The 15,772-nt window shown below is 50.7% G+C and overlaps 1 protein-coding gene across 3 annotated transcripts in view; it reads left to right on the top strand.

Moving 5' to 3' along the window:
- Window positions 1-15,772, top strand: part of flvcr2a (FLVCR choline and putative heme transporter 2a) — a 163,136-nt gene that overhangs the window by 135,827 nt on the left and 11,537 nt on the right. For all 3 annotated transcript variants that reach the window (XM_072567961.1, XM_072567959.1, XM_072567960.1), the window contains one exon: window positions 4,416-4,505. In XM_072567961.1, coding sequence (XP_072424062.1) covers window positions 4,416-4,505 — 90 coding nt within the window. The remainder of the gene's footprint in view (window positions 1-4,415; window positions 4,506-15,772) is intronic.

Genomic DNA, 15,772 nt, shown 5'->3' with positions numbered 1-15,772 from the left:
AGAGGTGGCAAATGGAGTTTAATGTGGACAAGTGTGAGGTGATTCTCTTTGGTCGGAGTAATCGGAATGCAAAGTACTGGGCTAATGGTAAGATTCTAGGGAGTGCAGATGAGCAGAGAGATCTCGGTATCCATGTACACAGATCCCTGAAAGTTGCCACCCAGATTGACAGGGTTGTTAAGAAGACATAGTGTTTTGGCCTTTATTAATAGAGGGATTGAGTTCCGGAACCAGGAGGTTATGCTGCAGCTGTACAAAGCTCTGGTACGGTCACACTTGGAGTCTTGTGTATAGTTCTGGTCACCACATTATAAGAAGGATGTGGAAGCTTTGGAAAGGGTGCAGAGGAGATTTACTAGGATGTTGCCTGGTATGGAGGGAAGGTCTTACGAGGAAAGGCTGAGGGCCTTGAGGCTGTTTTTGTTAGAGAGAAGGTTGAGAGGTGACTTAATAGAGACATACAAGATAATCAGAGGGTTAGATAGGGTGGACAGGGAGAGCCTTTTTCCAAGTCTGGGGACGGCGAGCACGAGGGGACACAACTTTAAAATGAGGGGAGATAGGTATAAGAGAGATGTCAGAGGTCGTTTCTTTACTCAGAGAGTAGTAAGGATATGGAATGCTTTGCCTGTAACAGTAGTAGATTCACCAACTTTAAGTACATTTAAGTCGTCATTGGACAAGCATATGGACGTACATGGAATAGTGTAGGTTAGATGGGCTTCAGATTGGTATGACAGGTCGGTGCAACATCGAGGGCCAAAGGGCCTGTACTGCGCTGTAATGTTCTATGTTCTATAATAATTCTTGTGAAACACAGAAACCAGGTGTGTGCTTTCTGTCAGCTTGGACTCTGAATGTGTACGTTAATAATAGTGTTAATTCAAATGGATGGATGTTTAATGACCACTGTGTGCATTATGGGCCAAATGGCCTCTGGCTAGGCTGTAAAAAAGTCAATATCTCATACTTTTGTGACAACTCCAGAAATAGCAGGAGCTTGATTTCCACTGGAGAGAGCTGGGGTAATACAGGCTGAGTGCCTCAGGGAGAGGGGGAAGAGACAGGGAACCGCAGAGTGCCCCAGGGAGGGGGGGGGGAGAGACTGGGGACCACAGGGTGCCTCAGGGAAGGGGAGAGACTGGGGACCACAGGGTGCCTCAGGGAGAGGGGGAGAGACTGGGGACCACAGGGTGCCTCAGGGAGAGGGGGAGAGACTGGGGACCACAGAGTGCCCAGGGAGGGGGGGAGAGACTGGGGACCACAGAGTGCCCCAGGGAGGGGGGGGAGAGACTGGGGACCACAGGGTGCCTCAGGGAAGGGGAGAGACTGGGGACCACAGGGTGCCCAGGGAGGGGGGGAGAGACTGGGGACCACAGAGTGCCCCAGGGAGGGGGGGAGAGACTGGGGACCACAGGGTGCCTCAGGGAAGGGGAGAGACTGGGGACCACAGGGTGCCTCAGGGAGGGGGGGGAGAGACTGGGGACCACAGAGTGCCCCAGGGAGGGGGGGGAGAGACTGGGGACCACAGGGTGCCTCAGGGAGGGGGGGAGAGACTGGGGACCACAGAGTGCCCAGGGAGGGGGGGAGAAACTGGGGACCACAGGGTGCCTCAGGGAAGGGGAGAGACTGGGGACCACAGAGTGCCCAGGGAGGGGGGGAGAGACTGGGGACCACAGAGTGCCCCAGGGAGGGGGGGGAGAGACTGGGGACCACAGAGTGCCCCAGGGAGGGGGGGGAGAGACTGGGGACCACAGAGTGCCCAGGGAGGGGGGGAGAGACTGGGGACCACAGGGTGCCTCAGGGAAGGGGAGAGACTGGGGACCACAGAGTGCCCAGGGAGGGGGGGAGAGACTGGGGACCACAGGGTGCCTCAGGGAGAGGGGGAAGAGACAGGGAACCGCAGAGTGCCTCAGGGAGAGGGGGAGAGACTGGGAACCGCAGAGTGCCTCAGGGAGAGGGGGAAGAGACAGGGAATCGCAGAGTGCCTCAGGGAGAGGGGGAGAGACTGGGGACCACAGAGTGCCCCAGGGAGAGGGGGAGAGACTGGGGACCACAGAGTGCCCCAGGGAGAGGGGGAGAGACTGGGGACCACAGACTGCCCCAGGGTCGGGGTGGGTGAGGGTGAGTGACCAACTGCCCCAGTGAGGGGTGAGTTGGGGACAGTAGAAACCCATTGGCAGGTTTCTCAACTGATGCATCAAAGCAAAGGGCACTGGCTGTGGGTATATTCCCCAAGCTGGGAAATTGATTGCACATGTTTTGTCCCTGTCTCAGTGACATCTTCAGTGCTTTGGAGCCTCCTGTACTGTGTCTTTTGGAATTTATTTGGTTCCGTTCCTGTTGTTTCCGGTTGTCGGTTCCGGTAGTTTGTTATAGTGGTCGGTAAATTGGGTCTAGCTCTGTGTGTTTGTTGATGGAGTCCATGGCTGTGTGCCATGCTTTTAGGAGTTCTCTGGCAGTCCTCTATTTAGCTTGTCCTATGATCATTGTATTGTGCCAGTTGAATTTGTGGTCCTTGTTATCTGTGTGTGTAGCTACTAGGGACAGCTGGTCATGGTGTTTAGTGGCTGGTTAGTGTTTATGGCTGTTAGCTATCTGACAGCCAGACCTCTCTGACCATACGGATTCGTGACCGCCCATAGACCGACAGCCACGCTCAGACAACTCACCAGAACAAAAGACCCTATACCCACCAAGACTAACACAGTTTACAAGCTTCCATGCAAAGACCGCACAAAACACTATATAGGACAAACAGGCAGACGACTAGCAATCCACATCCATGAACACCTGCGAGACACTAAATGCCACGATCAGCTGGCCCCAGTAGCCATACACACAGATGACAAGGACAACAAGTTTGACTGGGACAACACAATTATCCTAGGACAAGCTAAACACAGGACAGCCAGAGAACTTTTAGAAGCACGGTACTCATTCACGGACTCCACCAACAAACAGACAGACCTTGGCCCAATATACCAGCCACTACAACAAACTACTGGAACCAGCAACTGGAAGCAGCAGGAACGGAACCAAATAAATTCCAGAAAACACACTACAGCAACACTTCACAGGAGGCTCCAGAACACTGAAGATGTCACCTCTACAGGAGGCAAAAGATCTGCAAATCACCTTCCCAGCTCAGCGAGCATACCCACAAGCATAACAACCGGCACCCGAGCTACAAATCTGCAGAAACCTTGAAAGGGCACTGGTTTGATTTCTCCACGTCAATGATAAATTGAGCCTGGAATGGAGTTTATTAAATCTGTGTCAGGAAATTCATTGCAGCTGCAGATTTAAAGATCACAAATGTATCATCTGTTTATCGGAAATGTGCAAGGGGTGGAACTTAATGGTTATTTAATCAAAGACAAGCATATGTTGTTAGCAAGAACCTGGCCTTGATCAGATCCCAGGGCAATGCCAGCTATTTTGGTATGCACATGATGTCAGTGGATCGAGACTGTGTGAATTGCCAAAATCAGAACTTTGATACTGCTTTTAAGCCAAAAAGATGTTTCACATTCCACATGAATGTGTAATGTTACATATGACTTACAGAGTTGAAGAGTGTGGCACTAGAAAAGCACAGCCAGTCAGGCAGCATCCAAGGAGCAGAAGAGTCGAAGTTTCAGACATTCCCAATGAAGGGGTTATACCCGAAACGTCGACTCTGCTGCTCCTTGGATGCTGCCTGATCGGCTGTGCTTTTCCAGCACCATACTCTTTGACTCTGATCTCGAGGACCTGCAGTCCTCACTTTCTCCTAGTCGATATCACTAATAGAGCCAGTGTGCTGCTGGGTATGGAGGCTGTGGATGATATCAAACAACACATCATATTGCCTACCAACAGTGGGCACCATGCCAATCAGCCTGTGCTTGTGATCCTGAGGACATCATGACCAACATTAGATGTGAATCTGGTAATGGACAGCATTCTCTACATAATTCTGACTGTGCTAAGAGTTACACCAGAAACTAATCGAAGATTATTAGTCGGGCTCACAAAAGGTGTTTTTACATGTGCTTAGAAGCTACATACAATAGCACTAAGAACCTTGTTCTGTGTGAGCAAAAGGAATTTGTCCATATGTTCGGCATTTATCATTGAGGAGAGGGACTAGACTTTCCTTATGCATTATATATAATGCCTCTATAATTTGTATAGAATATCTGAATGGATTTATCAGAGTGCTTAATGTGGTCAGTGGGTTCTGAGTTCTAGAGTTGACAATGAATCACATGTTAGCAGTTTCGCAAGGCCATTGAGGGATGTTTGCTTGTTGCTTCTGGTGTTTCTGTTGGTTAATGTTGTCCAATACAGCAACTGCTCACACAGAGGAGCACTGACTGTCAATAATGTTTGATCATTATGTGTCATGATGTATGGTGTATGTTTTATAGAATGTTGGAGCAAATCACCTTCTTGATTACGGATCAACAGCTGCCACAATTTCCTCGTTCATCTTGCCTCGTCGGTTGATGTCATCAGAGGTAGGAAGTAGAATCATCTTTTGCAGAATGATTAAACTCTCTTGTGCAAACTGTCCACAGAAATCAGCATCATATAGCAATAAGTGTAAGGCATGGAGTATTTTCTAAATGGGGAGAAAATTCAGAAATGAGAAGTACAAGAGGATTTAGGCGTTCTCGTCAAGGATTCTCTTAAGATAAACTTGTAGTAGTTAGGAAGGCAAATACAATGTTGATATTTATTTCGAGAGGGCTAGAATGTAAAAGCAGAGGTGTACTTGTGAGCCTTCATAAGGCTCTGGTCAGACCACGTTTAGAATATTGTGAACAATTTTGGGCCCCATACCTCAGGAAGGGTGTATTGGCCCTGGAGTGGGTTCAGAGCAAGTTCATGAGAATGGTCTCAGGAATGAAAGGCTTAACATATGAGCAACATTTGAGGACTCTGGGTCTGTGTTTGATGGAGTTTAGAAGGATGAGTGGGAACCTAAGTGAAACTTACAGAATACTGACTGGCCTGGACAGAGTAGATGTTGGGAAGATGTTTCTATTGGTAGGAGAGACGAAGACCCAAGGGCACAAACTAAGAATAAGAGGAAAACCCTTTAGAATGGAGGTGAGGAGAAACGTCTTTATCCAGAGAGTAGTGAATCCATGGTATTCATTCCCACAGAGGGCTGTGGAGGGCAGGTCATTGCGTACATTTAAGACAGAGATAGGTTCTTGATTGTTAAGGGGATCAAAGGTTACAGGGAGAAGGCAGGAGAATCGGGTTGAGAAACTTATCAGTCTTGATTGAATGGCGCAGCAGACTCGATGGGCTGAACGGCCTAATTTCTGGTCGTATGTCTTATGGTCTTAGGGTCTCACTGGAACGCCCTCCCTATTAGTGCTAACAGCATGTGACTGCAGCAGTTCAACAAGGTGGCTCACCATCAACTTCTCCAGAGCAACTAGGGATGGGCAATAAATGCTGGGCCAACCAGTATCACTCACATCCCATGAAGAAAGAAATAAAAAAGCTCATGTTTGCCATTCACACTTTAGTGTTAGTGTTCAGTCCTCTGTGAGGAGTGAACAATGCTCTACATAGAGGGATTGACACTGCTGTCTGCAGCAAAAAGTATAAACCCAGGCTCTATGTTCTCCACCTGGTAACAGGTGTCAGGGATCTGCTCTGGGATAGGGAAGGACTTACATTGGGAGGAGGAGGAACTGTCATGGTCTGTGTAGACACCAAGGCTAGAGCTAAAAAAGAGATTCTGCATTATCAGTATGAGGAGCTAGGCACCAAATTGAGAAGCAGAACCTAAAATCTTTAGATTGTTACTGAGCTACATGCAAATTGTATCAGGTAAACAAGGTTAGCGAAATTAATCTGTGTCTAAAAGACTTGTGTGGGAGAAGTGTGTTCCTTTTGTGGAGCACTGGCACCAGTATTGGGAAGTTCAGTCTGTATGATGGAACAACCAACACCTGAACCGTCGGGGACTGGTGATCTTGGGAACTGCATCTCTGGGGAAGTACAATGGATTTTAAACTAAATGGTTAGGGCATGGGCACAAATTTGGAAAGTTGTGGTGAATCAAGCAATGGGAAACACAACAGAGAAAGAAATTACCTAGACTGTAACCTGAATATTGATGGGTGTGTGACATTGAGGAAGTACAGGGAGCTAGGAAAGGGTGGAGGAGTGGCTGTGTTAATTAAAAATGATAATAATGATAATCCTGCAATACAGAGGCATGACCTTAATTCAGGGAAGCAGAATATGGAAAGTCTGGGTCAGGATGTGGAATGATAAAGGCAAGAGGTCAATTGTGAGAGTTGTGCACAGGTCCCCTAACAATAACCACATGGTAGGACAGGTATCAAGGAAGAACCAGTGAGAGCATGTCAAAACAATATTCCAATAATCATGGAGGATTTTAATCCCTGTATAGACTAGAAAATCAGATAGGAAAAGTAGTCTAGATGAAGAATTCATGGAACAGTTTTCAGGACAGTTTTTTAGATAAGCATGTTATGGCACTAACTGGAGAGCAGGCTGTACTTGACTTGGTGTGGATCAATGAGATCGGATTAATGTGATTGAAGTTTACAAATCGTTTCAGCGAGAGAAGTGTGGCCTTAAGACTAGTATTTTGAATTTAAATGAGGGTAATAATGAAGATATAAAAACAGAGTTAGCGAAAGTGAACTGGCAATTTAGGTTAAGGGACAGGTCAATAGAAATACAGTGGCGAATATTTCAGGGGATATTCCAGAAAGTCCAGAACGGACACATTGCAACAAATAACAGAAATTCTAAGGGATGGACCTGCGATCTGTGATTTTAAAAACTCAGTCAGAAGTCACATGACACCAGGTCATAGTAAAACAGGTTTATTTGAAATCACAAGCTTTTGGGGCATTGCTCGTTTGTCAGGTGAAGTCAGTAAAAACTCAAAAACCATACAAGGGGAAGGCGATGGTATAGTAGTATTAGACTATTAATCCAGAAATCCATATAATGTTTTGGGGACCTTTGTTTGAATCCAATCACAGCAAATGGTGGAATTTGAATTCAAGAATAAAAATCTGGAATTAAGAATCTATTGTTGCTGATTATCAGAACAGTGTCCTTTAGGGAAGGAAATCTGCCATCCTTACGTGATCTGGCCTACATGTGACTCCAGACCCACAGCAATGTGTCTGACTCTCAGCTGCCCTCTGAAATGACCTGGTAAACCATTCAGCTGTACCAATCATTACAAAGTCTCAAACAAATGAAACCGGGTGGATCACCTGGCATCGACCCCAGGCACCAGAAAAGGCAATGGCAGAGACAACTCTTTTGACCATGCAAAGTCCTCCTCACCAATATCTGGGGACTAGTGCCAACATTCGGAGAGCTGTCTCACAGGCTGGTCAAACAACAGCCTGACACTGTCATACTGACAGAATCATACCTTACAGACAATGTCCCAGACACCATCATCACCATCCCAGGACATGTCCTGTCCTACCAGCAGCAGGATCCAGCAGAGAGGGCAGCACAGTGGGATGCAGTCGGGAGGGAGTTGCTCTGAGAGTCCTCAACATTGACTCTGGATCCCATGAAATCTTGTAGCTTCAGGTTAAACATGGGCAAGGAAACCTCCTACTGATTACCACGTACCATCCTCTCTCGGCTGATGAATGAGTACTTCTCCATCTTAAACAACACTTCGGGGAAGCAATGATGGGGCAAGGGCACAAACTGTACTCTAGGTGTGGGATTTCAAAGTCTAGTGCCCTACAGTGGCTCAGCAGCAGTACTACTGATAAAGCTGGTCAGGTCCTAAAGGATATAACTGCTCAACTCGATGGTGAGGAAACCAACCATATCAAAAACCATATTTCACCTCATGCTTACCAATCTACCAGCTGCAGATGCATCTGTCCATGACAGTATCAGTAGGAAAGCCTACCGCACAGTCCTTGTGGAGATAAAATCCTGCCTTCACATTGAGAACAACCTCCATCATGGTGTGGCACTATCACTGTGCTAAACAAACAAGGGCAGGACTTCATTCATTTATTTACAGGATGGGCCAGCATTTATTGCCCATTCCCTAAGAGGGCAGTTAAAAGTCCACCACATTGCTGTGGGTCTGGAGTCACGTGTAGGCCAGAACAGGGAAGGATATTTATGAACCAGATGGGCTTTTCCCCATCGATTGACAATGATTGATGGTCATCATTAGACTCTTCACTGCACTCTGGGTATTTATAGGTGGGTAACAAATGCTGGTTCAGAAGCGATGACCTCAGTGCTAAAAAAACAAAGCCTTGCCAAAACTGAGGTGAGGAAGCATTTTTCTCTCAGAAGGTTGGAATTCTCTCCCTCAAAAGACAGTGGACGCAGAACCTTTAATTGCCTCTGGGGTAATTAGGAATGGGCAATAAATGCTGGCCAAGCCAGTGACACCATCAACTTTAAATATTTTTATGGCAGAGGTGGGTAGAATCCTGATAACTGAAGGGGTATGAAAGATTATTGGGGAATATGCAAGAATGCAGAGGCGAGGATTTCGAAGCTCCTTGGATGCTGCCTGAACTGCTGTGCTCTTCCAGCACCACTAATCTAAAATCAGATCAGCCATGATAGAACATAGAACATAGAACAATGATCTTATTGAATTGGGGATCAGGCTTAAAGTGTCGAGTGGCTTTGTCTTGTTCCTTGTTTGTATGTTCATATTTTTGTGTGCTGCAAATATCTGTGTGAGGACTTCTGTTTCACAGTGCACAGATATTACATCCGTGCATCAGTGGGGAATTAGCCTCAGAGAATCAACATGTTATTGCGTTGTTTTGAATTAGGAAATGTGCTTAATCGGTTCTGGCTCTGTATGCACTACTGCCTCATAATAAAGTAATAGAATTTAGGTTCTGGTAGTGATTGATAGTAATTAACTGATATCAATGTTCCTATGTCACTACCTGTCATTTGGTTTTATGGTAATGAAAGGAACACCATTAACTGTTTTATGTAAGACCTATCCAGGAATACATAATTGCTTTACATTGGGATTTTTATACAAAGCGTTCCTTTTCCACTTCTAAGCAGATTAGAATAATTATCAAGGTGGGGTGACAGTGATTATTGGGTATGTGCTCATTTCTTTGAAATGAAAATGTAGCACACAAAATCCATCATATCTTGAAAAGTAAATGTATATTTGATCAGAAATTTCACAAGGTTACATTCTGGGATTTGTTTCACTTGTGAAGACAAGTCTGGTGGGACAGATTGTTCAGTCTTGGGGAGTTGGTGTTGGGGCTAGGACTGAGTGATGGGTCTGGGGGAGTTGGTGATAGGGTGGGATTGAATGGTCAGTCTGGGGAAGGTGGTAATGGGGAGTGGGATTGAGGAAGGGTGTGGGGGAGTTGGTGATGGGGATTGGGACTGAGGGAAGGGTCTGGGAGAGTTGGTGATGGGGTGGGATTGAATGGAGGGTCTGGGAGAGTTGGTGCTGGGGAGTGGGATTGAGGAATGGTCTGGGGAAGTTGATGATGGAGTGGGACGGAGTGTTGTGTGTCAGGGAGTTGGTGATGGGGAGTGGGACAGAGTGTTGGGTCTGGGGGAGTTGGTAATGGGGAGTGAGACTGTTGGGTCTGGGGGAGTTGGTGATGTGGAGTGGGATTGAGTGATGTGTCTAGGGGAGTTGGTAATGGGGAGTGGGACAGAGTGTTGGGTCTGGGGGAGTTGGTGATTGGGAGTGGGATTGAGTGATGTGTCTAGGGGAGTTGGTAATGGGGAGTGGGACAGAGTGTTGGGTCTGGGGGAGTTGGTGATGGGGTGGGATTGAATGGACGGTCTGGGGGAGTTGGGATGGGGTGGGATTGAGTGAAGGATCTGGGGGAGTTGGGGATGGAGTGGGATTCAGTGAAGTGTCTGGGGGAGTTGGTGATGGGGAGTGGGATTGAATGAAGAGTCTGGGAGAGTTGGTGATGGGGAGTGGGATTGACGAAGGGCCTGGGGGAGTTGGTGATGGGGATTGCGATTGAGTGAAGGGTCTGGGGGTGTTGATGGGGATTGGGACTGAGTGTTGTGTCTGGGGAAGTTGGTGATGAGGAGTGTGACTGAGTCAGGGGTCTGGGGGATTTGGGGACAGGGAGTGGGACTGAGTGTTGGGTCTGGGGGAGTTGGTGATGGGGAGTGGGACAGAGTGTTGGGTCTGGGGGAGTTGGTGATGGGGTGGGATTGAATGGACGGTCTGGGGGAGTTGGGATGGGGTGGGATTGAGTGAAGGATCTGGGGGAGTTGGAGATGGAGTGGGATTCAGTGAAGGGTCTGGGGGAGTTGGTGATGGGGAGTGGGATTGACGAAGGGCCTGGGGAAGTTGGTGATGGGGAGTGTGACTGAGTCAGGGGTCTGGGGGAGTTGGTGATGGGGAGTGGGATTGACGAAGGGCCTGGGGAAGTTGGTGATGGGGAGTGTGACTGAGTCAGGGGTCTGGGGGAGTTGGTGATGGGGAGTGGGATTGAATGAAGAGTCTGGGAGAGTTGGTGATGGGGAGTGGGATTGACGAAGGGCCTGGGGAAGTTGGTGATGAGGAGTGTGACTGAGTCAGGGGTCTGGGGGATTTGGGGACAGGGAGTGGGACTGAGTGTTGTGTCTGGGGGAGTTGGTGATGGGGAGTGGGATTGAGTAAATGATCTGGGGGAGTTGGTGTTGGAGTCGGACTAAGTGTTGGGTCTGGGGGAGTGGGCATGGGTGAAGGGTCTAGGGGTGTTGGTGATGGGGATTGGGACTGAGTGGGTCTGGGGGAGGTGGTGATGGGGAGTAGGATTGAGGAACAATCTGGGGGAGTTGATGATGGAATGGGACTGAGTGAAGGGTCTGGGGGAGTTGGTGATGGGGAGTGGGACTGAGTGAAGGGTCTGGGGGAGTTGGTGATGGGGAGTGGGACTGAGTGAAGGGTCTGGGGGAGTTGGTGATGGGGAGTGGGACTGAGTGAAGGGTCTGGGGGAGTTGGTGTTAGGGAGTGCGACTGAGTGAAGGGTCTGGGGGAGTTGGTGTTAGGGAGTGCGACTGAGTGAAGGGTCTGAGGGAGTTGGTGTTAGGGAGTGCGACTGAGTGAAGGGTCTGGGAGAGTTGGTGATGGGGATTGGGACTGAATGATGCGTCTGGGGGAGATGGTGATGGGGTTGGAATGAATGGAGAGTCTGGGGAAGGTGGTGATGGGGAGTGGGATTGAGGAACGTTCTGGGGGAGTTGGTGATGGAATGGGACGGTGTGGAGGGTCTGGGGGAGTTGGTGATGGAGTGGGACGGAGTGTTGTGTGTCAGGGAGTTGGTGATGGGGATTGCGATTGAGTGAAGGGTCTGGGGGTGTTGGTGATGGGGATTGGGACTGAGTGTTGTGTCTGGGGGAGTTGGTGATGGGGAGTGGGACAGAGTCAGGGGTCTGGGGGATTTGGGGACAGGGAGTGGGACTGAGTGTTGGGTCTGGGGGAGTTGGTGATGGGGAGTGGGACAGAGTGTTGGGTCTGGGGGGGTTGGTGATAGGGAGTGGGACAGATTAAAGGGATTGGGGGAGTTGGTGATAGGGAGTGCGACTGAGTGAATGGCCTGGGGAAATTGGTGATGGGGATTGGGACTGAGTGTTGTGTCTGGGGGAGTTGGGGATGGGGATTGGGACAGAGTGAAGGGTCTGGGGGAGTTGGTGATGGGGAGTGGGACTGAGTGTTGTGTCTGGGGGAGTTGGGGATGGGGATTGGGACAGAGTGAAGGGTCTGGGGGAGTTGGGGATGGGGATGGGGACTGAGTGAAGGGTCTGGGGTGTTGGTGATGGGGATTGGGACTAAGTGAATGGTCTGGGGGAGTTGGTGGTGGGGAGTGGGACTGAGTGAAGGGTCTGGGGTGTTGGTGATGGGGAGTGGGACTGAGTGTTGGGTCTGGGGGAGTTGGTGATGGGGAGTGGGATTGAGTGAATGGTCTGGGGGAGTTGGGGATGGGGATTGTGATTGAGTGAAGGGTCTGGGGGTGTTGATGGGGATTAGGACTGAGTGATGGGTCTGGGGGAGTTGGTGATGGGGTGGGATTGAATGAAGGGTCTGGGGGAGTTCGTGATGGAGAGTGGAATTGAGTGAAGTGTCTGGGGGTGTTGGTGTTGGGGCATGGGATTGAGTGAAAGGACTGGGATAGTTGCTGATGGGGAGTGGGACTGATTAAAGGGTCTGGGGGAGTTGGTGATGGTGTGTGGGATTGAGTGAAAGGTCTGGGGAGTTGGTGATGGGGAGTGCGATTGAGTGAAGAGTCTGGGGGAGTTGCTGATGGGGAGTGGGATTGAGTGAAAGGTCTGGGGAGTTGGTGATGGGGAGTGCGATTGAGTGAAGAGTCTCGGGTGTTGATGGGGATTGGGACTGAGTGATGGGTTGGGGGGAGTTGGTGATGGGGAGTGGGATTGAATGAAGGGTCTGGGGGAGTTGCTGATGGGGAGTGGGATTCAGTAGAGGGTCTGGCAGCATTGGTGATGGGGAGTGTGACTGAGTGAAGGGTCTGGGGGAGTTGGTGATGGGGAGTGGGACTGAGTGAAGGGTCTGGGGGAGTTGGTGATGGGGAGTGGGACTGAGTGAAGGGTCTGGGGGAGTTGGTGATGTGGAGTGTGACTGAGTGAAGGGTCTGGGGGAGTTGGTGATGGGGAGTGTGACTGAGTGAAGGGTCTGGGGGAGTTGGTGATGGGGAGTGTGACTGAGTGAAGGGTCTGGGGGAATTGGGGATTGGGTGGGATTGAGTGAAGGGCTGGGGGAGTTGGTGATGGAGTGGGACGGAATGTTGTGTGTCAGGGAGTTGGTGATGGGGAGTGGGACTGAGTGAAGGGTCTGGGGGAGTTGCTGATAGGGAGTGGGACTGAGAGAAGGGTCTGGGGAGTTAGTGATGGGGAGTGGGACTGAGTGATGGGTCTGGGGAGTTAGTGATGGGGAGTGAGACAAAGTGAAGGGTCTGGGGGAGTTGGTGATGGGGAGATGGATCGAGTGAAGGGTCTGGGGGAGTTCGTGTTAGGGAGAGGGACTGAGTGAAGGGTCTGGGGGAGTTGCTGATGGGGAGTGGGATTGAGTGAAGGGTCTGGGTGAGTTGGTGATGGGGTGTGGGACGAAGTGAAGTGTTTGGGGGAGCTGGTGATGGGGAGTGGACTGATTGAAGGGTCTGGGGGAGTTGGGGATTGAGTGAAGGGCTGGGGGAGTTGGTGATGGAGTGGGATGGAGTGTTGTGTGTCAGGGAGTTGGTGATGGGAAGTCTGACTGAGTGAAGGGTCTGGGGGAGTTGGTGATGGAGAGTGGAATTGAGTGAAGTGTCTTGGGGTGTTGGTGATGGGGAATAGGATTGAGTGAAGGGTCTGGGGGAGTTGGTGATGGGGAGTGGGACTGAGTGAAGGGTCTGGGATAGTTGCTGATGGGGAGTGGGACTGAGTGAAGGGTCTGGGGGAGTTGGTGATGGGGAGTGGGACTGAGTGAAGGGTCTGGGATAGTTGCTGATGGGGAGTGGGACTGAGTGAAGGGTCTGGGGGAGTTGATGATGGGGAGTGGGACTGATTGAAATGTCTGGGGAAGTTGGTGATGGGGTTTGCGACTGAGTGAAGGGTCTGGGAGAGTTGGTGATTGGGAGTGGGATTGAGTGATGTGTCTAGGGGAGTTGGTGATGGGGAGTGGGACAGAGTGTTGGGTCTGGGGGAGTTGGTGATGGGGTGGGATTGAATGGACGGTCTGGGGGAGTTGGGATGGGGTGGGATTGAGTGAAGGATCTGGGGGAGTTGGGGATGGAGTGGGATTCAGTGAAGAGTCTGGGAGAGTTGGTGAAGGGGAGTGGGATTGACGAAGGGTCTGGGGGAGTTGGTGATGGGGAGTGGGATTGACGAAGGGCCTGGGGGAGTTGGTGATGAGGAGTGTGACTGAGTCAGGGGTCTGGGGGATTTGGGGACAGGGAGTGGGATTGAGTGTTGTGTCTGGGGGAGTTGGTGATGGGGAGTGGGATTGAGTAAATGATCTGGGGGAGTTGGTGATGGGGAGTAGGATTGAGTGAAGGGTCTGGGGGAGTTGGTGATGGGGAGTGGGATTGAGTGAAGGGTCTGGGAGAGTTGGTGAAAGGAGTGGGGCGGGGTGTTGGGTCTGGGTGATTTGGTGGTGGAGAGTGGGACTGAGTGAAGGGTCTGGGTGATTTGGTGGTGGGGAGTGGGACTGAGTGAAGGGTCTGGGGTAGTTTGTGACGGGAAGTGGGGTTGAGTAAATGATCTGGGGGAGTTGGTGTTGGAGTCGGACTAAGTGTTGGGTCTGGGGGAGTGGGCATGAGTGAAGGGTCTAGGGGTGTTGGTGATGGGGATTGGGACTGAGTGGGTCTGGGGGAGGTGGTGATGGGGAGTGCGATTGAGGAACAATCTGGGGGAGTTGATGATGGAATGGGACTGAGTGAAGGGTCTGGGGGAGTTGGTGATGGGGAGTAGGATTGTGTGAAAGGTCTGGGGGAGTTGGTGATGGGGAGTGCGACTGAGTGAAGGTCCTGGGGGAGTTGGTGATGGGGATTGGGACTGAGTGAAGGGTCTGGAGGGGTTGGTGAAAGGAGTGGGGCGGGGTGTTGGGTCTGGGTGATTTGGTGGTGGAGAGTGGGACTGAGTGAAGGTTCTGGGGGAGTTGGTGATGGGGAGTGGGATTGAATGTTGTGTCTGGGGGAGTTGGGGATGTGGAGTGGGATGGAGTGAATGGTCTGGGGTAGTTTGTGACGGGAAGTGGGATTGAGGAAGGGTCTGGGGAAGTTAGTGATGTGGAGTGGGACTGAGTGAGCTGTCTGTGGGAGTTGGGGACACGGAGTGGGATTGAGTGAATGGTCTGGGGGAGTTGGTGATACGGAGTGGGACTGAGTGAAGGTTCTGGGGGAATTGGTGGTGGGGAGTGGGACTGAGTGAAGGGTCTGGGGAAGTTGGTGATGGGCAGTGGGACGAAGTGTTGGGTTTGGGGGAATTAGTGATGGGGTAGGATTGAATGGAGGTTCTGGGGGAGTTGGGATGGAGTGGGATTGAGTGAAGGGTCTGGGGGAGTTGGTGATGGAGTGGGATTGACGAAGGGCCTGGGAGTGTAGGTGATGGGGAGAGGGATTGAGTGAAGGGTCTGGGGGAGTTGATGATGGGGTGTGGGGCGGGGTGTTGGGTCTGGGGGAGTTGGGACTGAATGAAGGTTCTGGGGGAGTTGGTGGTTGTGAGTGGGACTGAGTGAAGGGTCTGGGGGAACTGGTGATGGGGTAGGAGTGAATGGAGGTTCTGGGGGAGTTGGGATGGAGTGGGATTGAGTGAAGGGTCTGGGGGAGTTGGTGATGAGGAGTGGGACTGAGTGAGGGGTCTGGGGGAGTTGGTGATGGGGAGTGGAGCTGATTGAAGGGTCTGGGGAAGTTGGAGATGGGGAATGGGATTGAGTGAAGGGTCGGGAGAGTTGGTGATGGGGAGTGGGATTGAGGAAGTGTCTGGGGAAGTTGGTGATGAGGAGTGGGACTGAGTGAGGGGTCTGGGGGATTTGGGTTCAGGGAGTGGGATTGAGTGAAGGGTCTGGGGGAGTTGGTGATGGGGGGTGGGACTGAGTGAGGGATCTGGGGAAGTGGGTGATGAGGAGTGGGACTGAGTGAGGGGTCTGGGGGATTTGGAGACAGGGAGTGGGATTGATGGGAGGGTCTGGGGGAGTTGGTGATGGGGATTGGGACTGAGTATTGTGTCTGGGGGATTTGGTTATGGAGTGGGTTTGAATGAAGGGTCTGGAGGAGTTGGTGATGCGGAG

The sequence above is a fragment of the Chiloscyllium punctatum genome, chromosome 4, assembly GCF_047496795.1.
Source record: "Chiloscyllium punctatum isolate Juve2018m chromosome 4, sChiPun1.3, whole genome shotgun sequence".
In the NCBI taxonomy this organism is placed as follows: domain Eukaryota; kingdom Metazoa; phylum Chordata; class Chondrichthyes; order Orectolobiformes; family Hemiscylliidae; genus Chiloscyllium; species Chiloscyllium punctatum.
The sequence above is the reverse complement of the archived record's forward strand: the minus strand, read 5'-3'. Positions and strand labels throughout refer to the sequence as shown.